Source organism: Antennarius striatus, chromosome 23 (assembly GCF_040054535.1).
Source record: "Antennarius striatus isolate MH-2024 chromosome 23, ASM4005453v1, whole genome shotgun sequence".
Lineage (NCBI taxonomy): Eukaryota > Metazoa > Chordata > Actinopteri > Lophiiformes > Antennariidae > Antennarius > Antennarius striatus.
Genome location: NC_090798.1, coordinates 1,869,091 through 1,893,584, shown reverse-complemented (window position 1 = coordinate 1,893,584; position 24,494 = coordinate 1,869,091). Strand labels below are relative to the sequence as shown.

At 43.6% G+C, this 24,494-nt stretch overlaps 5 protein-coding genes across 6 annotated transcripts; 4 read left to right on the top strand and 1 right to left on the bottom strand.

Annotated features, from left to right (window-relative positions):
- Nucleotides 1-175: 175 nt before the first annotated feature.
- On the bottom strand, nucleotides 176-9,219 carry efs (embryonal Fyn-associated substrate). 2 transcript variants are annotated; one of them, XM_068307641.1, is made up of 8 exons: nucleotides 9,075-9,219; nucleotides 8,389-8,601; nucleotides 6,423-7,679; nucleotides 6,097-6,204; nucleotides 4,301-5,236; nucleotides 3,570-3,641; nucleotides 2,166-2,423; nucleotides 176-2,089 (listed from the first exon to the last, which is right to left on the bottom strand). In XM_068307641.1, the coding sequence occupies exons 2-8, from the start codon at nucleotides 8,398-8,400 to the stop codon at nucleotides 1,904-1,906; spliced, it is 2,829 nt and encodes a 942-aa protein (XP_068163742.1). In that variant the 5' UTR covers nucleotides 8,401-8,601; nucleotides 9,075-9,219; the 3' UTR covers nucleotides 176-1,903. The 2 variants fall into 2 exon arrangements, with proteins under 2 accessions (XP_068163742.1, XP_068163743.1); XM_068307642.1 differs by lacking the exon at nucleotides 3,570-3,641.
- On the top strand, nucleotides 7,564-13,761 carry LOC137590190 (dehydrogenase/reductase SDR family member 4-like). Its single transcript, XM_068307644.1, has 11 exons — nucleotides 7,564-7,689; nucleotides 9,830-9,888; nucleotides 10,574-10,682; nucleotides 10,995-11,107; nucleotides 11,273-11,450; nucleotides 11,540-11,641; nucleotides 12,332-12,402; nucleotides 12,521-12,572; nucleotides 12,839-12,973; nucleotides 13,067-13,122; nucleotides 13,201-13,761. Exons 4-11 carry the CDS (start codon nucleotides 10,998-11,000, stop codon nucleotides 13,313-13,315), a joined length of 819 nt encoding a protein of 272 aa, XP_068163745.1. The 5' UTR covers nucleotides 7,564-7,689; nucleotides 9,830-9,888; nucleotides 10,574-10,682; nucleotides 10,995-10,997; the 3' UTR covers nucleotides 13,316-13,761.
- Nucleotides 13,762-13,877: 116 nt separating this feature from the next.
- On the top strand, nucleotides 13,878-16,745 carry LOC137590188 (dehydrogenase/reductase SDR family member 4-like). The gene is made up of 9 exons (XM_068307643.1): nucleotides 13,878-13,960; nucleotides 14,207-14,319; nucleotides 14,692-14,869; nucleotides 14,960-15,061; nucleotides 15,419-15,489; nucleotides 15,600-15,651; nucleotides 15,965-16,099; nucleotides 16,195-16,250; nucleotides 16,329-16,745. The coding sequence occupies exons 2-9, from the start codon at nucleotides 14,210-14,212 to the stop codon at nucleotides 16,441-16,443; spliced, it is 819 nt and encodes a 272-aa protein (XP_068163744.1). The 5' UTR covers nucleotides 13,878-13,960; nucleotides 14,207-14,209; the 3' UTR covers nucleotides 16,444-16,745.
- Nucleotides 16,746-17,753: 1,008 nt separating this feature from the next.
- On the top strand, nucleotides 17,754-20,567 carry LOC137590193 (dehydrogenase/reductase SDR family member 4-like). The gene is made up of 9 exons (XM_068307647.1): nucleotides 17,754-17,871; nucleotides 18,171-18,283; nucleotides 18,513-18,690; nucleotides 18,781-18,882; nucleotides 19,242-19,312; nucleotides 19,423-19,474; nucleotides 19,788-19,922; nucleotides 20,018-20,073; nucleotides 20,152-20,567. Exons 2-9 carry the CDS (start codon nucleotides 18,174-18,176, stop codon nucleotides 20,264-20,266), a joined length of 819 nt encoding a protein of 272 aa, XP_068163748.1. The 5' UTR covers nucleotides 17,754-17,871; nucleotides 18,171-18,173; the 3' UTR covers nucleotides 20,267-20,567.
- A 994-nt stretch (nucleotides 20,568-21,561) lies between these two features.
- Nucleotides 21,562-24,485, top strand: LOC137590195 (dehydrogenase/reductase SDR family member 4-like). Its single transcript, XM_068307649.1, has 9 exons — nucleotides 21,562-21,694; nucleotides 21,994-22,106; nucleotides 22,478-22,655; nucleotides 22,748-22,846; nucleotides 23,268-23,338; nucleotides 23,448-23,499; nucleotides 23,812-23,946; nucleotides 24,038-24,093; nucleotides 24,167-24,485. The coding sequence occupies exons 2-9, from the start codon at nucleotides 21,997-21,999 to the stop codon at nucleotides 24,279-24,281; spliced, it is 816 nt and encodes a 271-aa protein (XP_068163750.1). The 5' UTR covers nucleotides 21,562-21,694; nucleotides 21,994-21,996; the 3' UTR covers nucleotides 24,282-24,485.
- Nucleotides 24,486-24,494: the final 9 nt, after the last annotated feature.

The window sequence follows — 24,494 nt, the reverse complement described above, 5'->3', positions numbered from 1 at the left end:
TTTTGCGTGACAAATTTGCATTAAAATTAATAAACTCAAAATAAAATAATTTTATTTTAAGTTTTTCTTTGCTACGCCAAAAACTGGAGATTATTTTTACGATGGCAAAAGGCTCTTTCAGCAAATGCATTTAAACTATTATAATTCCTCAAGCAATAATCCACACACATTTGTTTAATTGAAAAAAGATGTATTTGTGCTTTCTGAACAGGAATACAAGACAGATGTATGTAGTGTTAAAAGTAAGATATAAGCCCTTCTACTGTAGGAGAAAACATCACTCCTGTAACTCGGCAAAAAGAGACTCAATGTAATTCACGTAGTGTAAAAACTGTAAAAAAGAATTAACACTCATTTCTTTGCACTGTAACAGACTTTTCTTTCCTGCAAACACTTCTGCTGGTTGTAAATAATCCAGGGAGTCCATCCCTCATGATGAAGTGGATATAATTTAAGCAAAGCCAAGCAAAAACTTTTTTTTTTCTGAAAAATCGACAAAAATAAATATTGAGCTTAAAGTAAATTGTCAATCATTCTCCCTTCACACTTCTGATACACCTATAGTCTGCCTTGGGCATTCAATGATACTTCAACCTCCATAGGGGGGCACTGCAGAAAAGAAAATGCAAAAGCAGGAAGTTACTGTTAAACATTTTAACGGCAACAATGATAATGAATAATTATGATACAGATCTAGAGCTTAAAAAATAAAACTTGACTATCAAGTCATGCAACATGATGCAGAGAATAACGCATCATTCATTTAACCCCAAAGACAAAGCTGGAGAAAGTGAATTTAAAGTCTTATTATAGATTCCACCAGAGCCTCATAATGTGCATCTTTTTGTTGTTTATGCACAGACCAACATATTTAATCTAATAAACGGTGTAAGGGGGAAATGCTCACACACAAATACAGAACTTTTAGGAGGAAAAACAGGTTTTTGATGGGTTCTTTCCCGTTTCAATTTAAAAGCAGGAAGTTTAAACTACTCCGATGCATTTTTTCCACCTTTACTTTCTAAACGGTAACAGATCAGCAGGGGTTTTTGGTGGGAAACGAGAAAAAAAAGTCGGGTGAACGTTAGCATGCAGATTGTGACATGACATGTAGAGACAGGCGAGCAGGAGAAACAGGTTTCTTATCCATGTACCCGCTATTGTGTGACTGTGGGAAAACAACCGACTTCGCCGATTTCTCAACAAACCGTAGTCACTCTCAATCACTGCATCATTCCTCACATATTATCCGTCTGTCATGAAGGACTATTTTCCCATTAGGTATGTAAGAAAGCATGAATGTACAGTAAATACCTGATAATGTTGAATGTATTGCATAATTTACTGCATTCAATCTTTGCTTTCTAGCAGTAATCCTACACAAAACCCTATTCCATTTCTTCCACTGAGCACAAAACATCCCATATTCTGCTTCAAAAATTCTGGACTGACAATCCAAAAACAGCTTTTCAGTTATCACAGTGTGAAGCAGAGCAGAGCCAGGATGTAAGGAGAGATTCTGCGCTATTTTTGGAACAAGAGGAATGGCTGAATAAATAAAGAATGGAAGGAAAAAGGGGGGCTTTTATGTGAGGTCAAGAAATATATGGCCAAGAAAAGCAACCGGTACGGAAATTCAAACCCACAGCAAGGGGTTTCAAATATTCAATAAGTTAACAGTAAAAAGACAAGTAAACCTGGAGGTCGGTTTATAAACAGAGGCAAACCAACAGGGTTAGTAACAGCTGCGACGCTCCACACACGTCCCAGGATTCACCTTCACTTTGCATCAATCCCTTTGAAATAAAAAAAAGGTAAAGAAAGGATAGAAGAAACAAATAAGGCATTTCAAAGAGAGGAAATATACTTGTAGTGTAAACAATTTTTTTTTTTTTTTGTAATATCACGACGATATTTCTGCCAGACGCTGAAGCAGAGTGGAGAAGCCCGCTGCTTGCTGGGAAAGCTCGGCGACGCAGTCCACCATCTCCTGAGTGGCTGATACTGATGGGTAGTTTTGCGCGGCGCCCTTTGTCGCCACGACGACCGACTTCAAGGCCTGGCAGAGTCGACCCCCCGAGGTTGTGATCTGAAGTCGTGGGAGGGGGGGGGGGTTATTACAAACACCTGAGAAAGGCGACAAGATGTCTGGTTTCTCTACGTACTTTGGCCCGCAGGTCGGCAGAGGTCAGGAGGCGGGACAGCGTGTCCCCGATGAACACCAGCTTGTGCGCCGTCACGATGAGGCTCTTCCCCCTGGCGACGAAGACGCGCGGCGGTTGGTTCCCCTGCACGCTGCTGAAGAGCACGTCGATGGCGTCCGCCAGGCAGGAGAGGTGAGCGAGGCTCTGGGAGGAATAAAACGACAGCAGCTCCGAATCCTCCAGGGAGAGGGTCACCGGGAGAGCGGGGGAAGGGTTCACCTGTAAAGAAACAGAAATGAAAATCGGGGATTTGTGAAGGAACGATAAAAAGACGCGCTGCCATCACTAGATGTAGACTTCTCCTTTTGAGATGACAAAAAAATTCCATTTGAATCCCTAAAACAGCAGGGAATTAATCTAGATAAGTATGGTTTAAGCTAATTGCTGTATCAAACATGTTTTTTGATTGAGAAGCCACATATTTTCTATAATTATAATTAGTTAATTTGCCGATTTTAACCTCCCTTTTTTTTAAAATGACATTAAAGCGAATAGATTTTTGGTAAAACAAAAAAAGGACTCAGACTTTAGCATTCCTGGCTAAAACCAAAATGATCGGAAAATACTTTCCAGATCTGCCTCAAACCGCAAGAAGTAAAACGTTAATAATCCCTGAACGTCTGTGTCTGGAAAACCAAACACGTGAAGCTAAGTTTTGTCTAAATTTCGACAGGAAGTCTGAGGCTGACCTTAATAATCAGACACAAGCATCAACAGTAAGCGAAAGTGCTGCTGTTAAAAAGAGTGACTGTGCTATTCCATCAGCCGTTGTCCCGCAGCCTCCAGTCGATGTAAGGCAAGATTGTTAAAGCTTCACAACTGACCTCTTGTTCATCTTCTTCGGCTCAACCGAGGAGTCGAGCGAGGAGCAAACTGAGGATAAGAAATCATGACCTCAGCCTCGAGCAGCAGAGGCAAAACCGACTTCCAAGAAATTACGCAAGACAATGTACTGGTAATGTTTTTCCTCATATGTGTTGCTACAAGTCTCCAGCTTTTAATCTTGACAGAAAGCCAGAAATGTCAATGAATTGTGCTGGTGTTCATTGGGGACAAGCGAATGGTTGGACGTTAGTATCGATTGAGGCGACAAAAATCAAAGAGTTTGATGTGATAGTGGGGAAAAAGTCCTGAAAAGTCGTTAAAGCGGAGAGCGAAGGTTGTTTTTGAGCACGTCGGGAGCCAAAGAGCGGCTGCGAGGTGGATTAATGAGTCACTGTGCTCATTGGTAAACACACAGCGCACTGTGAACATCCAGACAATCAATGTGTGAACCTACTGTGTGGCTCCCAGTACAACAAAAACAGAGACAGACAAAAATAACAGTAGGAGCTCATGCGTGGAAACGCAGAGCGTGAAACTCACCCTCGGCTCGGCGGTGATTGTTTGCGTTTGTCTGTTCTCTGTCAGAGCATCGAAAGGCGGCTCGGGTTTACCCTTTAGTGGGGGGGGGAAGAAGAATCAAACATGTTGGCAAACTCAGTTTGTACTGTAAACATGATCTATATCACATGCGTCAAAACTCGAGGCCCCAGGGGCCAAATGTGGCCCTCCATATCATTTTATGTGGCCCGCGAGAGCATAAAAGGTCAGAGTGCCAAGAAATAAATAGGTAAAAAGTGTGCTTTGAACAAAAACTACATTTCCCATACTGTAGTAATTCAGCTCATTTCAACTTTGACAAAAACGTAGTGAACAAAGTTAACGTCCTAACTTGTGTCTGATGTTATTTTTCTTTATTGATTGATAGTTTGATCCTTGATTGATGGAGTTCTGTGGGTTTAATAACCTGACAAATTAAAAGGATTTATGTTAGAACAGAGAAACAAACATTTTTTCTGTCTAACTGTAATGTTTGGAACTTGAATAAGTAATAAATTCAGTTATTTAACATTAAGGAGTAGTTACATTTATTTTACATTATATTGAGTTACATTTAGTTACATTAACTAGTTACATCTGGCCCTGTGAGGACAGCTGTTATGCTGATGTGGCCCTCGGTGAAAATGAGTTTGACCCCCCCTGCTCTATATGAACCTGAGATCATTCCATGAAGGACATAAAACATGTCACATGACCCCGTCCAGACGCTGTACCTGCAGTTTGACGTATCCAACACTGTCTCCGTTCAGGATGGGGGCGGGCATGGGTGTCAAGCCGATCCCGGCGTACTCGTTGCTAGGGTCGTCTTCCCCGGCAACGGGGCCGACCGTCAACGTCACCGTCGCCGTGGTGGAAGGCAAAGGGAAGGAAGGCTGAGGGGTGGGGGGCAGAGGCCTCTCCTGGATCCAGCTACCTTTACGCGAGCCCATTCCGCCACCTGAGGATTTCCCATCAGGCACTGGTAGTGCAGGCAGCGGCCTGCGGGACAGGGATTCTTGAGACGGCAGGCGGGGGCGGCCCTGAGCCTGTAAGAGGAGGGTGCTTTCCTCCAGGGAGCGCTGGACCAGCAGCAAGAGCCCTTCGGATGGGGGGGCGTTGCCGATGGCGGACAGCGCGGGCAGGAGGTCTGACAGTCGAGCCCATGCCTGCTGCAGAGGAGGCGGGGGGTCGTCCGGATGATTGGCTTTCCAGGTCGAGAGGATTTCAGCCAGCGAGGTGGCCAAGTCCCGTGATGACAGGGTGGGGGCGGGGCAGGAGGCCGTGCTGAGAACCGATTGGACGAGGCTGGAGAGCAGGGCTCGCCACTGAACATCGCCTGAGCCGTTACTGGAGACGGACAGGCGGCGGGTCGAGGTAGAGGAGGACGACAGCGAGTGGGGGAGGACGTCAGAGGTCAGAGCGGGCATGTCGTAGATGCCGCAGTCGGGCTCAGAGGAATCCAGGTCAGGACCCATAATACTGGTTTGTTTCCCGGGTCCGGGGATCCGATAGACCTGAGCCGCGTCCTCCCCAGGGAGACCAGCGGTGGACTCTCCTGCGCCCAGAGGAACACCTGGAAGCGTGGGAACGCTGTACACGTCGTCATCAACGTCATCGGGCGGGAAGTCGGACGCCGACACGTTCAGAATGATGGTGGGGACATCATATACCTGCAAACAGGGGGGGCGGACAGAATATTCTTTAATATACAACTGTGATTACAGTATTTTCCGCACTATAGGCGCACCTAAAAACCTGTAATATTCTCAAAAACTGACAGTGCCCCTTATAATCCAGTGCCCCTTATAATCCAGTGCCCCTTATAATCCAGTGCCCTTTATAATCCAGTCTGTTTTATAATCCAGTGCCCCTTATAGTGCAGAAAATACTGCATTCTACTATTTGCATTCAATACAATTTTTTACGATAAGTTTGGAGGGTTAAACGTCTGACATGTGAGCTGATCTCCAAACTTTTGAACTGACCCGACACACATTCATTCTCCTTCCAACTCGTGCAGAAGCATTTGCTGGCAAAAGGAAATATATATTCTAACAGCTGGCAGACACATTCAAGTAATCTTAGGAGGGACCGCTGAGTGGGGGGGAGGGGGGCGCTGGCGGTCTGGCCTTGGCATGGCCCTGACAGATGGGCGTGACTGAAAGAAAATAGTAACAGCATTTGGACTAGAAAGACAGGCTTCCAGACAGAAACAGGTGTGGCCCTGCCTCCAATGGAGGGGAGGGGGGGGCAACGTATGGGGGAATGTGGGAAGAAACGGCGAACGACAGGGATCAGCGTCTGATAGTCACCTCCTCACTGATGAATCATTTTGCTTGTGCCGACATGAATTCATTATTTCTGTTTGCCACGGTTCTCATTTCTGATTCATCAAAAACGTTTCAAAGGAAAGCAAAAAAACGTAAATCAGACAAGAAAACGCAGGAGAAAAAACTTCTGCGAAGCGTCGGTTGACAGTTTGGAGACTGCATTAACAATAGGAGTCCGTTAAGATGTGAAGCGTCTCTACCTCCGTCTCAGCGTCGACTGGTTGTGGGACGCTGCGAGGGGTGTCGTAAATGCCGTCATCAGTTAACACCGGGCGCTGCCACCTGCCCCGGGGAGGGGTATCATACACCTGCCAAGAAATCAAAGTTACAAATCCTAATTATGAGTGCAGGTAAAGTGAGATTTAGACCTGTTTTTTTATTTTAAAGTGAATGAAACTTCCACAACATGCCACATCGTTCCACTGACACACCCTAATGTAAAATATATCATATGAGCAGGTTAAATGTATTCACATGCATAAATAACACCATCAGATATAAAACTTGTTTGGTGCGTTTCACAAACCTGATCGTCCACAGCGTCAGAATAATCCAGATTTTCTCCTTTGTTGTTTTGCCCATTGCTGCTTTTCTCGAGGCCGTTGTTCATCTTGTCCTCGTTGCTCTGAGCTCCGTCTGCCTGAGACGTCACATGACCCGCTGGTTTCAGGACCGAGTCGGTTGATGCTGGCGCTGCTGCTGCTGGCGGCTGCGGTTCCTTCTTGGTGACCCCCCTCACCGGAGGCGCCGGCGGTGGGGGTTTGCGGGCGAAATTTGGCGACCCGGGTACCCTGATCTGCCCGGTTCTCACCAGCAACGGAGACCCCCCCCGGTGGCAGGCGAGGCCCGGTTTGCCCCTGGCTGCGGCGGGGTTGGGTTGAGGTCCCTTCAGTAGAGGTCTGGGGGAGGCTTGCGAAGGGGTTAACGGAGATGGGTGCTGGTGGGCCAAAGCTATGGCTGACGTCCGATGAAGGCTTGCTCCCACGGGGGTGGGGGTGTGATACATCCCAGGGGTTTCCTGGTTCGTTTTGGGTTGGGGGGCGCCGGGTCCATTAGCTGCAGCCCCCGATGTCGGGGATTGGTAGACATCATCACCTGCGAGGGGCGTACCTTTGGGCACCAAGTAACAGTCGTCCGAGTGTCCGGTTAGTGTTTCTCTGGGGACGAGATATGTGGTGTCTTCCGCTTCATTGGCTGCCCTGGAAGCTCCGGAGGGGGGGAGGTACTTGGGTTCTGAAGCCATCAAAGCCCCCGGCTGCCTGGAAAGCTGAGCCGATGGAATCTGACTAAGTGTTCCGGTCATTTCCGTGCCTCGTCCTTTCAGAGACGGCGAACGTGGACGACCTGCCACCCCGATGTCCCAGTCGGGTCTGGGGCGGGCGCCGGAGCTGGAGTGGGAACGCGGACGCCCGACCTCTGCTCGGCGAAGCTCCCCTGGTCTCGAGGCAACTCCGAGTCCTCGTCCCTCGCCGACGCCTGGCGGGGAGCGATACACTCCGTCCACATCCTCTGCACTACTGATAACCAGCGGGACGCCAGGCGACAGGTAGACCGAGTCCTCGACGGAGCCGTGTCGTGGTTCTGAGCCCGGCGGTGGGGCGGTCTGGAGGAGTCGCAATCGGTTAGCGGGGGCGATTCCTTGTCTGCCGTGCAGGGAGCAGAGCCACCAACCCGGCCCGCCGCTCTGCTCCTGCTCCAGAACCATCAAGATGTCTCCCTTACGGAACGCCAGCTCCTCCGGGCTCTCCGCCGTGTTGTCAAACAGCGCCTTCGCCAAAACAGTCTGACAGAGGGTGAGAGCAGAAATCACAAACACACATCCTCCCATTCATGAACCGAAGAACACACAAACCATGAGAAAACAGGATTCTAGATTCGTACAAACGTGTCTAACATTTGCGCACCATCAACAACTGCAGCGACATGGCAACAACAAGGAAGGGGTATAAAAAGCTTGATTGTGTGGAGCTGCTGAATGGAGTGAATAGGAGTGAACAGGGAAGATCTCGTTAAAACTCCTCGCAGGAGGCAGAAGGACGCGATGTGATGATCCAAAATTAAAAACCAAGCTTGGTGACAAACTAGCCGTGTCAAAAATGAGGAGAAAGTGAAGGAGGATCAATGATCTCATGAACACAACCGCCTAATGGTAATGAGGGAGATGATAGGGAGGGGGGAGGGGATAAGAGGCACATCTGTCCCAAGCTCTTTAGGACTTAATTGCCAACCCAAAGCCAAAGAGTCAGGCCCCCCCTTTCATTTTCAAAACCAACCCCCTGGGGACAGCTAGGCTCCACTGAGCCATGTGGGACCCCATTGGAACAGTAAGAGAGTCAATAAAGACGAGATAAAAGAATAAAAATGATAAGATAACGTTGATAAAAAGCGAAAAATTCTAGATTCAGTTCAACCTAATCACGTGATTCCCTAACAGGAACTGCAAATGAATTAAAAGTAAAATAAATAAAAAAAAAGGGAAATACTGTACTCACGGACACGGACATGGTTGTTGAATTTCCAAACAGTTATGTCTCAGAAAAATTAGAAATAAAATATCCTGATGAGTCTGGGTCATCCATTCATCTCAGCTGTGGTTTCGGGGGTGTGCTGATCGCCAGAGACAGCCGGGGGGGGACACGCAGCTGGGTCCGGGTGGGACTCATCTCAAGGTCCGGACGCCTCGTCGTCTCCACCTTCATAGGAATCTTTACGATGGACGCAGAAAGGCTTTTTTCACACAGCTTGTTTATTATAAGAGAGCACCGCGTTGAAAGACGAGCGTGGAGTGACGTCGGAGCGACAGACAGCTGTAACACCTGTCTGTCTTTTCCACGCCCAGAAACGTTGCGTTCAATTCCGTCCGTTTAAGAGAAAACTCACCGTTAGCTTAGCAATGATGTGACCTGGATATCGAACGAAACCTCTATAATTAGCTACATAACGAAGGCAGAGTTGTTAATTCATCGATATTTTAGCTTTGACTGTATCGAAGCGGCCTGATATAAGCAGCTAGCACTAGCTAGATAACGCTAGCTAGGTTAGCGCTGGTTAATCTTCATTCGCTTTCACTGCTAACGCTCAAATTACGTGCAAAGCAACAATGGCTCCGCCGGGTAACACCGATGATTTGCTAGCCGAGTCATTTTAGCACGTTAGTTGTAAAAATAATGTTTATTACCTTGTTTTTAAAGCCGACGAACTTCGTATCGGCGGAGAGTCTGTGATACGTGGAATCACTTCTTTTTCAGGCGTGAAAATCCGCGACCACAAACGTTCAATCAGACAAGGCGATGACAACAAAATTATCTCCGCCTCCTTCAGGGGTGACGTTATCCGCTATCATGGTAAGATCGGATCAGACGTACTTCTTCTACTATGGTGAAGTCAAAGCCTGCCTTACCCTTCCGTTGATTGGTACAGAATGATGACGTTTTACCTACACTTGCAATTCTGACAGCGGGATTGGCTACAGAAGTGACGTCATTTAAATGTTAAGCAAATCAGTGGTAGAGTAGGGCGGGACATGGCGTCACCACAGTAGGACAAGTAAATATTTATTTATGTTTGAATAAACAGCTCTACGACACTGTCGAACAGCATTGTATTTAATACAATCCTGAACTTTTTTGATAAAATAAAAATATGTTTTCAGGAACTTCAACCTGTTTTAGAATGAGAAATAAATACCAAACCACCTTTACAGGCTATTATCTATCTATCTATCTATCTATCTATCTATCTATCTATCTATCTATCTATCTATCTATCTATCTATCTATCTATCTATCTATCTATCTATCTATCTATCTATCTATCTATCTATCTATCTAATAATTTAAGTATAACTTTTTTTATTCAAGCACCTTAACTGTGTACGTTTGATCTGTATTTTCTTTTGATTGAGGCCACATAAGAAAATTACATCTCACACAGGTAGGATGTGGCAAAAGGAAGAAGTATGGCCTAGGTTCTTCAAACTAGCTACACAATCGGTAAGTAAAGTCCACAAAACGTCACACTTTTATGATAATTTTTATGACATATTTAACAAATAAACATATGCTACCAAATAGATCTATTATTTAGACAGGTTACTGCATAAAAGTGTAGAATTTTCTTTAGTTCAGGTCTTTTCTGATTGGAAAACCTCAAAATGATCCACAAATCACATCTTCAAGACCTACTACTGGAGGTTGTAGGTCTTGAAGATATGGTCGGAAGTAAAGACAGGAAAGAGAGTTTGAGCTCAAACAAGCTGCAAGTGAATTCAGAAACGTCACAAGCAATTATTGTTTTCACACGTGACGTCACATGATAACGTGGATATGACTGGAGATGATTTAGCGCTCTCTGCTGTCATCTTGTGGACTAAAAATGAATCCATGACTCTTCCCTCAACCACTACCACTATGTATTACAAAAACATACCGAATATAGCGCATCAGGTCAATATTTATGATTTGTTGTTGACCTGCTATTGTTTTAAATTTTTTTATCCTCATCAACCATTAACAAAAAGAACCGAAGTAAGCCTACAGAGAAGGAGTGCTTTACTATTATTAGTCAGTAAAGTAAATACTGTAGTACACATCTAAATTAATTGTATTGTTATCCTGGAGGAGGCCGTAAAATTAAATGAATGAACTGCAAATTACTTTGTCGCTTTTATTTTGAAAGCACAATTTCCTTCCGGAAAACACCGATTTCACAGTCGGAACCAAAGTTTGAGGCTCGTCACCTCTCACGTCTGTAGGACTTCAGGTGAAGAGGTGTTTAAAGCTCAGAGGTAAGATCACACTGCATCACATCATTATTTGCTAATTGGCGTTCATGATGTTCACAATGACGCTCATTGCATTAGAATAAACTTACCTTAGATTGTCAGTTTTGTTTTGTTTTTTTTGCACTATCAATCAATTATTTTATGATTGCCTTTTTTGCTAGTCGAATATTGATCTTTAAGTGATTAATAAAACTTTTGTCACTTAATCTACATAGACTTTTAACTCAGAATTTAGCTGGTAGACACATATATCCACAGGGCCTGCGCTCCAGTCGACAAGTGTCTTCTTGAAAACATTCCTGCCATGGTTTCCAGGTGATGTGGAGCCGTGCAGTGAGGAGTCTGTGGACTAATCCTCTTGGACAAATGAGGATGTTTCACAGCAACTTTGCTGGGAAGGTGGCCGTCGTCACCGCTTCGACAGATGGGTGAGATTTAAATCACATGTTCTCTCTCTACTGTCCTGAAATACAATGAACACGAAGAAAGGCAGAGTCCCTGTGGCACACCTTGTCTGGGTAAATCTGTCATGGAGAACCCCCCTGTAATAATTTGGCTGACCTCAGAGGGATCTGTGCTCTTTTTCTCCTCAGAATCGGTCTGGCTGCAGCTCAGGCTCTGGGACAGAGAGGAGCCCATGTGGTGGTGAGCAGTCGGAGCCAAGCTAATGTGGACAAAGCTGTGGCTCTGCTGCAGAACCAGAACATCAGGGTGACCGGGACCACCTGTAACGTGGGTAAAGGGGAAGACCGAGAAAAACTGGTTCAGCTGGTGAGTATTTCAGTTCCTTTAGCAGTGACAGTTTTATGGTTTTCAGACGTTGGTCTACACTCACGTATTTCATTTTGTTTTTGATAAAGACCCTGGACCAGTGTGGGGGAATCGATATCCTGGTGTCCAACGCGGCCGTCATCCCTTTCTTTGGAAAAATTATAGACTCCACAGAGGAAATCTGGGACGAGGTGCACACACAACAAAGAAACATAACATTCACCTGTAAAGCACATATTATGTAACATAAGAATTACACAAATGAGTGTGTTTTCTCGCTCCTTTCATGGATTTAAAAGGGGATCTATTATGAAACACGTTTTTATATCCGTAGTGGTCCTACCCAGCCCTACCAACTCCTAGAATCTGGGAAACAAATATGCTGTACTGATTGTAATGTGTAGAAAAATGTCCAGGAGTGTAAACCTCTCCCTGGATAAGGGCGTGTTCATCCCCAAGGGGGAGGTAATGTTCAGGCTAAGGTAGCTGTGTGTGTGTGTGTGTGTGTGTGTGTGTGTGTGTGTGTGTGTGTGTGTGTGTGTGTGTGTGTGTGTGTGTGTGTGTGTGTGTGTGTGTGTGTGTGTGTGTGTGTGTGTGTGTGTGTGTGTGTGTGTGTGTGTGTGTGTGTGTGTGTGGCAACATCCTGGCTCACAGCGGTGTGTCCTCAGTGTAAGCGAATACACCAAACACACACACACACGGAACATTTTAACTTATTTATAGTTGCTTATTAGTATGAGTAAAGTTGGCTTGTACTTGGCTAACTAGTTAGCTCTCCTTTGGTCTGCTGTTGTGTGAAATTAATTAAATGAGTATAACATGGGACTATTAATACAAGATCACATTAAATAATGTCAAAAATTTGGTGTTATGCATCATAGATTCTGTCTATAAATGTGACATCCAGTTTCCTCATGACTAAACTGGTCGTGCCACATATGGAGAAGAGGGGGTGAGTAGTCAGCGATGATACAACATTCAGCATGTGGGAAGAAGGACTCCACAATAAACTATTAAACTGTTCAGAGTACATATATAATTACAAACGACTTTTCTGTCCCATCATTCAGAGGAGGGAACATCGTGTTTGTGTCCTCCATTGCTGGATACCAGCCAATGCAGGTTAGTGAGAGCATTAGAAGGATGTTTTATTTTTATACAGTGGACCATTTCTCCCCAATTTGTATTAGTTTTATTTCTCTTTAATTACAGTCTCACTTTTGTGGATAATTTGTGTGAAATGAAAAGAAATGAATATTTGAATGTTAGACCCTTTCAAAGCATTTAAACAATTTGAGGGTTTTTAGTGCTAAATATGAGACGCTGGTTTAGGCATCATTTAAATAAATGCAATATAAAATAATTAGTCAATATCCCTTCCTCTGCAGGGCCTGGGTCCCTACTGTGTGAGTAAGTCAGCGCTGCTGGGTCTGACCAAGGTGCTGGCCCCTGAGCTGGCTCCCAGTAACATAAGGGTTAACGGCGTGGCCCCCGGAATGATCAAAACTGAAATGAGCTCCCCTGTGAGGAGGAAACTCTTGCAAACCCTGTATTTGTGATATGTGATTGTTTTTTTATGTCCTGTGTGATAAAGATTTTTTCATTAATTTATTCAGTTCTGGAAAAATGAAGAAGTTATGAGTGAGTTTAAAAAGCGGCTCAGCATTAAAAGGTACCGTACATCTCAGGCTGACAGTTTTGTCATGAATGTGGTGTATTTTAGGTAACATTTTTCACGTTTTCTCTTCAGGACTGGAAAGGCAGAAGAAATTGGAAGTGTGATCTCCTTCTTGTGCTCCGAGGAGGCTTCCTACATCACCGGAGAGACCATCGAAGCCTCTGGAGGGTTTAACTACGGATTCTGAACCTCTGAAAATTGGCGTTTCCTGAGTCCAGTATTCAAGATTGTATTGTGATCTGCTCCAGTTCTGTCTGAGGTGCTGGTTCAACACATCCATAGTAAAGATGGACTAGAATCACGCTTCATCTAAGAATCATAACTACGAAAACTTCAATGTTTACACGTATGACCAGATTTATCATAAATATTTTGTATAGCAGAAGCAATTTAAGAAAGTGAGTTTAATGTAAAATACATCAAATGGAAAAGGAATCTCTCACAGTATGATAGTTTTGTAATAAACTCTTTTATTAAAGATATTACATGGGACGGTAGTATTTTATATCAGTATGGGACCGGTGCAATGTGGATTGGGTTCTAGTCGACAGCATTTATCCTGTCTTGAAGTTTATAGTATAATAAACTCTTCATTTAGAAAAGGCTGTAAAGTAAATACTGGACATTTAAATTAATCTTATTATCAGCCTGGAAGGCTTGATTGTAAAAACAAATAAATGAACTGCAAATTGCTTTGGCTGCTTTTATTTTGAAAGTGGAATTTACGCCAAAAAAACAAAACAAAAAGACCTGATTCCACCGTCTGAATCAAAGTTCGCAGCTCACATTTCACATCTGTAGGACTTGAGGTTAACAGGCCTAAAGCTCAGAGGTAAGATCACACTACATCACATCACTATGGGCAAGTTGGCATTCATGGTGTGTACATTAACGCTCAATGCATTAGAATAAACTTGAATTTGGTTGTCAGAACTCTTTGTTCAGGGATTCATAAAACTTTTGTCACTTAATCTGCTTGGACTCATATCTCAGCATTCAGCTCGTAGACACGTACACCGACATGACCTCGGTCCCAGTCGACAAGTCTTCATGAAAACATTCCTGCCATGGTTTCCAGGTGATGTCGAGCCGTGTCAAGAGGAGTCTGTGGACCAATACTCTTGGACAGATGAGGATGTCTCAAAGCACCTTTTCTGGGAAGGTGGCCGTCGTCACCGGCTCCACGGATGGGTGAGATTTAAATCACACGTTTACCGTCTCTACTGCTCTGAAATACAAAGAACACGAAGAAAGGAAGAGTTCAAACCTTTCCCCGTGACGCCCATATCCCAAAAAAGTTGTTTGTTGTGTGTCAGTCTCCCTGTTGCACAACTTCCTTGTCCTTGTAAATCTGTGTTGGAGAACTCCCCTATAAGAATTTGGCTGACCTCTAAAATCAAATGGATTGTTCCTTTGGCCTTACCTTCATTTTTGAAGTTTGTTCCTATTGTTCTCATTTACACACAAACTAACCTCCTTATAAGAGCAATAAAGTGAAAGAATGATGCAGATTTTATAATTTGGCTCTGAAATGACTGCAATGACTGCTGTTTGCCTCCTCAGAATCGGTCTGGCTGCAGCTCAGGCTCTGGGACAGAGAGGAGCCCATGTGGTGGTGAGCAGTCGGAGCCAAGCTAACGTGGACAAAGCTGTGGCTCTGCTGCAGAACCAGAACATCAGGGTGACCGGGACCACCTGTAACGTGGGTAAAGGGGAAGACCGAGAAAAACTGGTTCAGCTGGTGAGTATTTCTTTTCCTTTAGCAGTGACAGTTTTGTGGTTTTCAGATGTTTTGTCTACATGAACGTATTTCATTTTGTTTTTGTTAAAGACCCTGGACCAGTGTGGGGGAATCGATATCCTGGTGTCCAACGTGGCCGTCAATGTTTTCTTTGGAAACACGATGGACACCACAGAGGAAATGTGGGACGAGGTGCACACACACACACACACACACACACACACACACACACACACACACACACACACACACACACACACACACACACACACACACACACAACAAAGAAACATAACAAAACGAACAAAGGATTTTAAAAAAACATTAATTCATTCATTAGAATTCACATATAAAGCAAATGTCAAAAGAGTTCAGTTCAGCCATTTTTCATAGACATTGAGGACTATGGATCAGTTTGGGGCAAAATATTTCAAATGTAACGTAGTCGGATATCTGGCAGCTGTGCCAATTAATTAAGGAGTATAATATTGGTCCTTTATGACAGTATCATTTTAAATAATGACTACATTTTGCTGATATGCTTTGTAGACTCTGTCTACAAATGTGACATCTGGTTTCCTCATGACTAAACTGGTCGTGCCACATATGGTGAAGAGGGGGTGAGTAGCCAGTGAAGATTTCAGCGTGTGGGAAGAAGGACTCAGTAATAAACTATTAAACTGTTCAGAGTATATATGATTACAAATGACTTCTCTGTCCCATCATTCAGAGGAGGAAGCATCGTGTTTGTGTCCTCCATTACTGGATACCAGCCGATACGGGTTAGTGAGAGCATTAGAAGGGTGTTATATTTCATTTTTATGCACTGTCCACTGTCCATGTGTATTTGTTTTCTTTCTCTTAAATTACAGCCTCATTTTTATAGATAATTTGTGTAAATGAAAAGAAGTTAATAATATTTGATAATTTGTTTGAGGGTTTTTAGTGTTAAATATGACTAAAAGGTCATTCAGATAGAAGGTGGTTTAACATCAGTATTAATTATTATTAATAGATGGTTTAGGCATCATGTAAATAATAAATGCATTAGAAAATAATTAGTCAATGTCCATGCTTATACCCCCACCTCTGCAGGGCCTGGGTCCCTACTGTGTGAGTAAGTCAGCGCTGCTGGGTCTGACCAAGGTGCTGGCCCCTGAGCTGGCTCCCAGTAACATAAGGGTTAACGGCGTGGCCCCAGGAGTCATCAGAACCCAATTCAGCTCCCCTGTGAGGAGAAAGTTCTTGCAAACCCTCTATTTATAATATGTGGTTGTTATTTTATGTCCCATTTCATGATTTTTTTAAAAAATTAATTTACTCAGTTGTGGGAAAATGAAGACTTCATGAATGGCTTCAAAAAGCGGCTCAGCATTAAAAGGTACCGTACATCTCTGACTGACAGTTTTGTCTTGAATGTGGTGTATTTTAGGTAACATTTTTCACGTTTTCTCACCAGGGCTGGAGAGACAGAAGAAATTGGAAGTGTGATCTCCTTCTTGTGCTCGGAGGAGGCTTCCTTCATCACCGGAGAGACCATCGAAGCCTCTGGAGGGTTTAACTGCCGACTCTGAACCTCTGAAAATTGGCTTTTCCTGAGTCCAGTATCAAGATCGTACTCTGATCAGCTCCAGTTCTGTCTGAGGTGCTGGTTCAACACATCCATAGTAAAGATGGACTAGAAGATGCTTCATATGGGAATTACAAATAAAACATATTCAACATTTCACAGTTATGACCAGATTCACCATAAATATTTGTAAACCAGAAGAAATTTGAGAGCATCTTTAAGAGTGACTTGAATGTAAAATGCATCAAATGACAAAGGAATCTCTCACAATATGATAGCTATGGAATAAACTCTTATTAAAAGTATTATATGAGACGGTAGTATTTTATAATTGTAGGGGACTGGTACAATGTGGATTGGGTGGCAGTCGACAGCATGGGGCTCGATAACAGTCCCCTGAGAGAGTCTGGCTCTTGGGACATGGAATGTCACCTCGCAGGGGGGAAAGGAGCCCGAGGTTGAGAGGTATGAACTAGATATAGTCGGACTCACGTACTCCCATAGCTTGGACTCTGGAACTCAAACGCTCGGAAGGGGCTGAACTCTTCACTTTTCTGTTGTTACCCAAGGTGAGAGCAGGCAAGCTGCTATGGGCTTGCTTATTGCCCCACAGCTCAGCCACCATATGTTAGTTTACCCCTGTGAATGAAGGGGTTGTGTCCCAGCGCCGTCAGGTTTGGGACAGGTGTGTAACTGTTGTTTAAGCCTACGGCCAAACACACGGACTTCTTGGAGTCCCTGGGAGGGGTCCTACATTGTGCTCCGACTGGGGACTCCATTGTCGTTCTTGGGGACTTCAACACTCACATGGGTAATGACAGTGAGACCTGGAAAGGGGTGATTGCGATGAACGGCCAGGCCGATCTGAACACGAGTGGTGTTTTGTTGGAATTGTGTGCTAGTCACAGTTTTTTCCATAATGAACACCCTGTTAAAGCACAGGGATTTCCATAAGTGTGCATGGCACCAAGGAACACCTTGAGATCCCTCTGGAAGAGCTGGAGGAGGCTGGGGACCTGGTATCTGATAAGCAGATGAAGATGGATGGATGGAGGTGCCTAAAGCTCAGATGGATGGATAGATTAAATTGTTTGTGTGACACTGACCCACTTTGGGGTGGTGTATTTAGGAAAACATCATTTAGCTTGTTTTATAGTGTAATAAACTCTTCCTTTAGGAAACAGCTTGACTATTATCGGTCGGTAAAGTAAATACTACACATTTAAATTAATCGAATTACTATCCTGGTGGATTTGGTCGTAAAAATAAATAAATTAACTGCAAATTGCTTTGGCTGCTTTTATTTTGAAAGCAAAATTTCCAGCAAATAAAAAAAAACAAAAACCTGATTCCACCGTCCAAATCGAAGATCGAGGCTGCTCACATTTCACGTCTGTAGGACTTCGGGTTAAGAGGTGCCTAAAGCTCAGAGGTAAGATCACACTGCATCACATCACTAAGGGCAAGTTGGCATTCATGATGTGTACATTAACGCTCAATGCATTAGAATAAACTTGAATTTGGTTGTCAGTTTTTTTACACTAAATCAAGTCGATGATGATTGTCTTCTTCACTAATCGACTCTTGATTGTTCAGGGATTCATAAAACTTTTGTCACCTAATCTGCTTGGACTCATATCTCAGCATTCAGCTCGTAGACACGTACACCGACATGACCTCTGTCCCAGTCGACAAGTGTCTTCATGAAAACATTCCTGCCATGGTTTCCAGGTGATGTGGAACCGTGTCGTGAGGAGTCTGTGGACCAATCCTCTTGGACAGATGAGGATGTCTCAAAGCACCTTTTCTGGGAAGGTGGCCGTCGTCACCGGCTCCACAGATGGGTGAGATTTAAATCACACGTTTACCGTCTCTACTGCTCTGAAATACAAAGAACACGAAGAAAGGAAGAGTTCAAACCTTTCCCTGTGAAGTCCACGTCAGAAAACAATTTCTTTTTGAGTTCCCGTCTCTCTGTTGCACAACTTCCTCTTCTGAGTCAATCTGTCATGGTGAACTCCCCTGTAATAATTTGGCTGACCTCAGAGGGATCTGTGCTGTTTGCCTCCTCAGAATCGGTCTGGCTGCAGCTCAGGCTCTGGGACAGAGAGGAGCCCATGTGGTGGTGAGCAGTCGGAGCCAAGCTAATGTGGACAAAGCTGTGGCTCTGCTGCAGAACCAGAACATCAGGGTGACCGGGACCACCTGTAACGTGGGTAAAGGGGAAGACCGAGAAAAACTGGTTCAGCTGGTGAATATTTCTTTTCCTTTAGCAGTGACAGTTTTATGGTTTTCAGATGTTTTGTCTACACTCACGTATTTCATTTTGTGTTTGATAAAGACCCTGGACCAGTGTGGGGGAATCGATATCCTGGTGTCCAACGTGGCCGTCAACGTTTTCTTTGGAAACACGATGGACACCACAGAGGAAATGTGGGACGAGGTGCACACACACACACACACACACACACACACACACACACACACACACACACACACACACACACACACACACACACACACACACACACACAACAAAGAAACATAACAAAACGAACAAAGGATTTTAAAAAAACATTAATTCATTCATTAGAATTCACATATAAAGCAAATGTCAAAAGAGTTCAGTTCAGCCATTTTTCATAGACATTGAGGACTATGGATCAGTTTGGGGCAAAATATTTCAAATGTAACGTAGTCGGATATCTGGCAGCTGTGCCAATTAATTAAGGAGTATAATATTGGTCCTTTATGACAGTATCATTTTAAATAATGACTACATTTTGCTGATATGCTTTGTAGACTCTGTCTACAAATGTGACATCTGGTTTCCTCATGACTAAACTGGTCGTGCCACATATGGTGAAGAGGGGGTGAGTAGCCAGTGAAGATTTCAGCGTGTGGGAAGAAGGACTCAGTAATAAACTATTAAACTGTTCAGAGTATATATGATTACAAATGACTTCTCTGTCCCATCATTCAGAGGAGGAAGCATCGTGTTTGTGTCCTCCATTACTGGATACCAGCCGATACGGGTTAGTGAGAGCATTAGAAGGGTGTTATATTTCATTTTTATGCACTGTCCACTGTCCATGTGTATTTGTTTTCTTTCTCTTAAATTACAGCCTCATTTTTATAGATAATTTGTGTAAATGAAAAGAAGTTAATAATATTTGATAATTTGTTTGAGGGTTTTTAGTGTTAAATATGACTAAAAGGTCATTCAGATAGAAGGTGGTTTAACATCAGTATTAATTATTATTAATAGATGGTTTAGGCATCATGTAAATAATAAATGCATTAGAAAATAATTAGTCAATGTCCATGCTTATACCCCCACCTCTGCAGGGCCTGGGTCCCTACTGTGTGAGTAAGTCAGCGCTGCTGGGTCTGACCAAGGTGCTGGCCCCTGAGCTGGCTCCCAGTAACATAAGGGTTAACGGCGTGGCCCCAGGAGTCATCAGAACCCAATTCAGCTCCCCTGTGAGGAGAAAGTTCTTGCAAACCCTCTATTTATAATATGTGGTTGTTATTTTATGTCCCATTTCATGATTTTTAAAAAAAATTAATTTACTCAGTTGTGGGAAAATGAAGACTTCATGAATGGCTTCAAAAAGCGGCTCAGCATTAAAAGGTACCGTACATCTCTGACTGACAGTTTTGTCTTGAATGTGGTGTATTTTAGGTAACATTTTTCACGTTTTCTCACCAGGGCTGGAGAGACAGAAGAAATTGGAAGTGTGATCTCCTTCTTGTGCTCGGAGGAGGCTTCCTTCATCACCGGAGAGACCATCGAAGCCTCTGGAGGGTTTAACTGCCGACTCTGAACCTCTGAAAATTGGCTTTTCCTGAGTCCAGTATCAAGATCGTACTCTGATCAGCTCCAGTTCTGTCTGAGGTGCTGGTTCAACACATCCATAGTAAAGATGGACTAGAAGATGCTTCATATGGGAATTAAAACTAAAACATTTTCAACATTTCACAGTTATGACCAGATTCACCATAAATATTTGTAAACCAGAAGAAATTTGAGAGCATCTTTAAGAGTGACTTGAATGTAAAATGCATCAAATGACAAAGGAATCTCTCACAATATGATAGCTATGGAATAAACTCTTATTAAAAGTATTATATGAGACGGTAGTATTTTATAATTGTAGGGGACTGGTACAATGTGGATTGGGTGGCAGTCGACAGCATGGGGCTCGATAACAGTCCCCTGAGAGAGTCTGGCTCTTGGGACATGGAATGTCACCTCGCAGGGGGGAAAGGAGCCCGAGGTTGAGAGGTATGAACTAGATATAGTCGGACTCACGTACTCCCATAGCTTGGACTCTGGAACTCAAACGCTCGGAAGGGGCTGAACTCTTCACTTTTCTGTTGTTACCCAAGGTGAGAGCAGGCAAGCTGCTATGGGCTTGCTTATTGCCCCACAGCTCAGCCACCATATGTTAGTTTACCCCTGTGAATGAAGGGGTTGTGTCCCAGTACCGTCAGGTTTGGGACAGTTGTGTAACTGTTGTTTAAGCCTACGGCCAAACACACGGACTTCTTGGAGTCCCTGGGAGGGGTCCTACATTGTGCTCCGACTGGGGACTCCATTGTCGTTCTTGGGGACTTCAGCACTCACATGGGTAATGACAGTGAGACCTGGAAAGGGGTGATTGCGATGAACGGCCAGGCCGATCTGAACACGAGTGTTGTTTTGTTGGAGTTGTGTGCTAGTCACAGTTTTTTCCATAATGAACACCCTGTTAAAGCACAGGGATTTCCATAAGTGTGCATGGCACCAAGGAACACCTTGAGATCCCTCTGGAAGAGCTGGAGGAGGCTGGGGACCTGGTATCTGATAAGCAGATGAAGATGGATGGATGGAGGTGCCTAAAGCTCAGATGGATGGGTAGATTAAATTGTTTGTCTGACACTGACCCACTTTGGGGTGGTGTATTTAGGAAAACATCATTTAGCTTGTTTTATAGTGTAATAAACTCTTCCTTTAGGAAACAGCTTGACTATTATCGGTCGGTAAAGTAAATACTACACATTTAAATTAATCGAATTACTATCCTGGTGGATTTGGTCGTAAAAATAAATAAATGAACTGCAAATTGCTTTGGCTGCTTTTATTTTGAAAGCAAAATTTCCAGCAAATAAAAAAAAACAAAAACCTGATTCCACCGTCCAAATCGAAGATCGAGGCTGCTCACATTTCACGTCTGTAGGACTTCGGGTTAAGAGGTGCCTAAAGCTCAGAGGTAAGATCGCACTGCATCACATCACTAAGGGCAAGTTGGCATTCATGATGTGTACATTAACGCTCAATGCATTAGAATAAACTTGAATTTGGTTGTCAGTTTTTTTACACTAAATCAAGTTGATGATGATTGTCTTCTTCACTAATCGACTCTTGATTGTTCAGGGATTCATAAAACTTTTGTCACCTAATCTGCTTGGACTCATATCTCAGCATTCAGCTCGTAGACGCGTACACCGACATGACCTCTGTCCCAGTTGACAAGTGTCTTCATGAAAACATTCCTGCCATGGTTTCCAGGTGATGTGGAACCGTGTCGTGAGGAGTCTGTGGACTAATCCTCTAGGACAGATGAGGATGTCTCAAAGCACCTTTTCTGGGAAGGTGGCCGTCGTCACCGGCTCCACGGATGGGTGAGATTTAAATCACACGTTCTCTGTCTCTGTTACCCTAAAATAAAACGAACACGAAGAAAGGAAGAGTTCAAACCTTTCCCCGTGACGCCCATATCCCAAAACAGTTGTTTGTTGTGTGTCAGTCTCCCTGTTGCCGACTTCCTTGTCTTTGTAAATCTGTCATGGAGAACTCCCCTATAAGAATTTGGCTGACCTCTAAAATCAAATGGATTGTTCCTTTGGCCTTACCTTCATTTTTGAAGTTTGTTCCTATTGTTCTCATTTACACACAAACTAACCTCCTTATAAGAGCAATAAAGTGAAAGAATGATGCAGATTTTATAATTTGGCTATGAAATGACTGCAATGACTGCTGTTTGCCTCCTCAGAATCGGTCTGGCTGCAGCTCAGGCTCTGGGACAGAGAGGAGCCCATGTGGTGGTGAGCAGTCGGAACCAAGCTAACGTGGACAAAGCTGTGGCTCTGCTGCAGAACCAGAACATCAGGGTGACCGGGACCACCTGTAACGTGGGTAAAGGGGAAGACCGAGAAAAACTGGTTCAGCTGGTGAGTATTTCTTTTCCTTTAGCAGTGACAGTTTTATGGTTTTCAGATTTTTTTTGCCGACATGCACATATTTTGTTCTGTGTTTGATAAAGACCCTGGACCAGTGTGGGGGAATCGATATCCTGGTGTCCAACGCGGCCGTCGTTCTCTTTGGAAACACGATGGACACCACAGAGGAAATGTGGGACGAGGTGCACACACACACACACACACACACACACACACACACACACACACACACACACACACACACACACACACACACACACACACACACACACACACACACACACACACACACACACACACACACACACACACACACACTCACACAACAAAGAAACAAAAAAAAACATAACAAAACGAACAAAGAATTTTTCTAAAACATTAATTCATTCATTAGAATTCACATATAAAGCAAATGTCAAAAGAGTTCAGTTCAGCCATTTTTCATAGACATAGAGGACTATGGATCAGTTTGGGGCAAAATATTTCAAATACAGCGTAGTTAGATATCTGGCTGTTGTGTGAATTAATTAAAGAGTATAATATTGGTCCTTTATGACAGTATCATTTTAAATAATGACAACATTTTGTTGATATGCTTTGTAGACTCTGTCTACAAATGTGACATCCAGTTTCCTCATGACTAAACTGGTCGTGCCACATATGGTGAAGAGGGGGTGAGTAGCCAGTGATCATTCAGCATGTGGGAAGAAGGACTCAGTAATAAACCATTAAACTGTTCAGAGTATACATGATTACAAATGACTTCTCTATCCCATCTGTCAGAGGAGGAAGCATCGTGTTTGTGTCCTCCATTACTGGATACCAGCCGATACGGGTTAGTGAGAGCATTAGAGGGGTGTTAAACTGTTATTTTTATACACTGGACCATTTCTTCCAATGTGTGTTTGTTTAGTTTCTCTTTAATTACACCCTCCCTTTTGTGGATAATTTGTGTAAATGAAAAGACACTAATTGTCTTTGAATGCTAAACCATTTCAAAGCATTTAGATAATTTCTTTAGGGGTTTTTAGTGCTAAATATAAGATGCTAGATGCCATCACATATTTAAAATGTTTGAATCCGTGAATCATTCAAAGAAATGCAGTTAAAATAGTCAATGTCCATGCTTATACCCCCACCTCTGCAGAGCGTGGGCCCCTACTCTGTGAGTAAGTCAGCGCTGCTGGGTCTGACCAAGGTGCTGGCCCCTGAGCTGGCTCCCAGTAACATAAGGGTTAACGGCGTGGCCCCCGGAGTCATCAGAACCCAATTCAGCTCCCCTGTGAGGACAAAACTCTTGCAAACCCCGTATTTATAATATGTGGTTGTTATTTTATGTCCTGTTTCATGAAGATTTCCTTTTTTTTATTCAGTTGTGGGAAAATGAAGAGTTCATGAATGAGTTTAAAAAGCGGCTCAGCATTAAAAGGTACATCTCTGACTGACAGTTTTGTTTTAATTACGGTATAATTTAGGTAACATTTTCCACGTGTTCTCTTTAGGGTTGGAGAGACAGAAGAAATTGGAAGTGTGATCTCATTCTTGTGCTCTGAGGAGGCTTCCTTCATCACCGGAGAGACCATCGAAGCCTCTGGAGGGTTTAGCAGCCGATTCTGAACCTCTGAAAATTAGATTTTCCTAAATCCAGTATTCAAGATTGTATTCCGATCAGCTCCAGTTCTGTCTGATATGTAGGAGCAACACAACCATAGTAAAGACGCAGTAGAATCACGGTTTGTATGGGAATTATAACTAAAACATATTCAACATTTCACAGTAATGACCAGATTCATCTTAAATATTCTGCATGCATGAATCTCACACAATATG

Bases quoted from the DNA above. Each gene is read 5' to 3' on its own strand.
- LOC137590195 (XM_068307649.1), top strand. From the start codon at position 21,997: ATGTGGAACCGTGTCGTGAGGAGTCTGTGGACTAATCCTCTAGGACAG. The intron at 23,947-24,037 runs GTGAGGACAAAA...TTTTTTATTCAG, and splicing joins GAACCCAATTCAGCTCCCCT to TTGTGGGAAAATGAAGAGTT. The intron at 24,094-24,166 runs GTACATCTCTGA...TGTTCTCTTTAG, and splicing joins AAGCGGCTCAGCATTAAAAG to GGTTGGAGAGACAGAAGAAA.
- LOC137590190 (XM_068307644.1), top strand. From the start codon at position 10,998: ATGTGGAGCCGTGCAGTGAGGAGTCTGTGGACTAATCCTCTTGGACAA. The intron at 11,642-12,331 runs GTGCACACACAA...TATGCATCATAG, and splicing joins CAGAGGAAATCTGGGACGAG to ATTCTGTCTATAAATGTGAC. The intron at 12,573-12,838 runs GTTAGTGAGAGC...CTTCCTCTGCAG, and splicing joins CTGGATACCAGCCAATGCAG to GGCCTGGGTCCCTACTGTGT.
- LOC137590188 (XM_068307643.1), top strand. From the start codon at position 14,210: ATGTCGAGCCGTGTCAAGAGGAGTCTGTGGACCAATACTCTTGGACAG. The intron at 15,490-15,599 runs GTGAGTAGCCAG...CCCATCATTCAG, and splicing joins CCACATATGGTGAAGAGGGG to AGGAGGAAGCATCGTGTTTG. The intron at 15,652-15,964 runs GTTAGTGAGAGC...CCACCTCTGCAG, and splicing joins CTGGATACCAGCCGATACGG to GGCCTGGGTCCCTACTGTGT.
- efs (XM_068307641.1), bottom strand. The intron at 5,237-6,096 runs GTAGAGACGCTT...CCCTGTTTGCAG, and splicing joins CAGTCGACGCTGAGACGGAG to GTATATGATGTCCCCACCAT. The intron at 2,090-2,165 runs GTACGTAGAGAA...CCACGACTTCAG, and splicing joins CTGCCGACCTGCGGGCCAAA to ATCACAACCTCGGGGGGTCG.
- LOC137590193 (XM_068307647.1), top strand. From the start codon at position 18,174: ATGTGGAACCGTGTCGTGAGGAGTCTGTGGACCAATCCTCTTGGACAG. The intron at 18,691-18,780 runs GTGAATATTTCT...TGTTTGATAAAG, and splicing joins GAGAAAAACTGGTTCAGCTG to ACCCTGGACCAGTGTGGGGG. The intron at 19,923-20,017 runs GTGAGGAGAAAG...TAATTTACTCAG, and splicing joins GAACCCAATTCAGCTCCCCT to TTGTGGGAAAATGAAGACTT.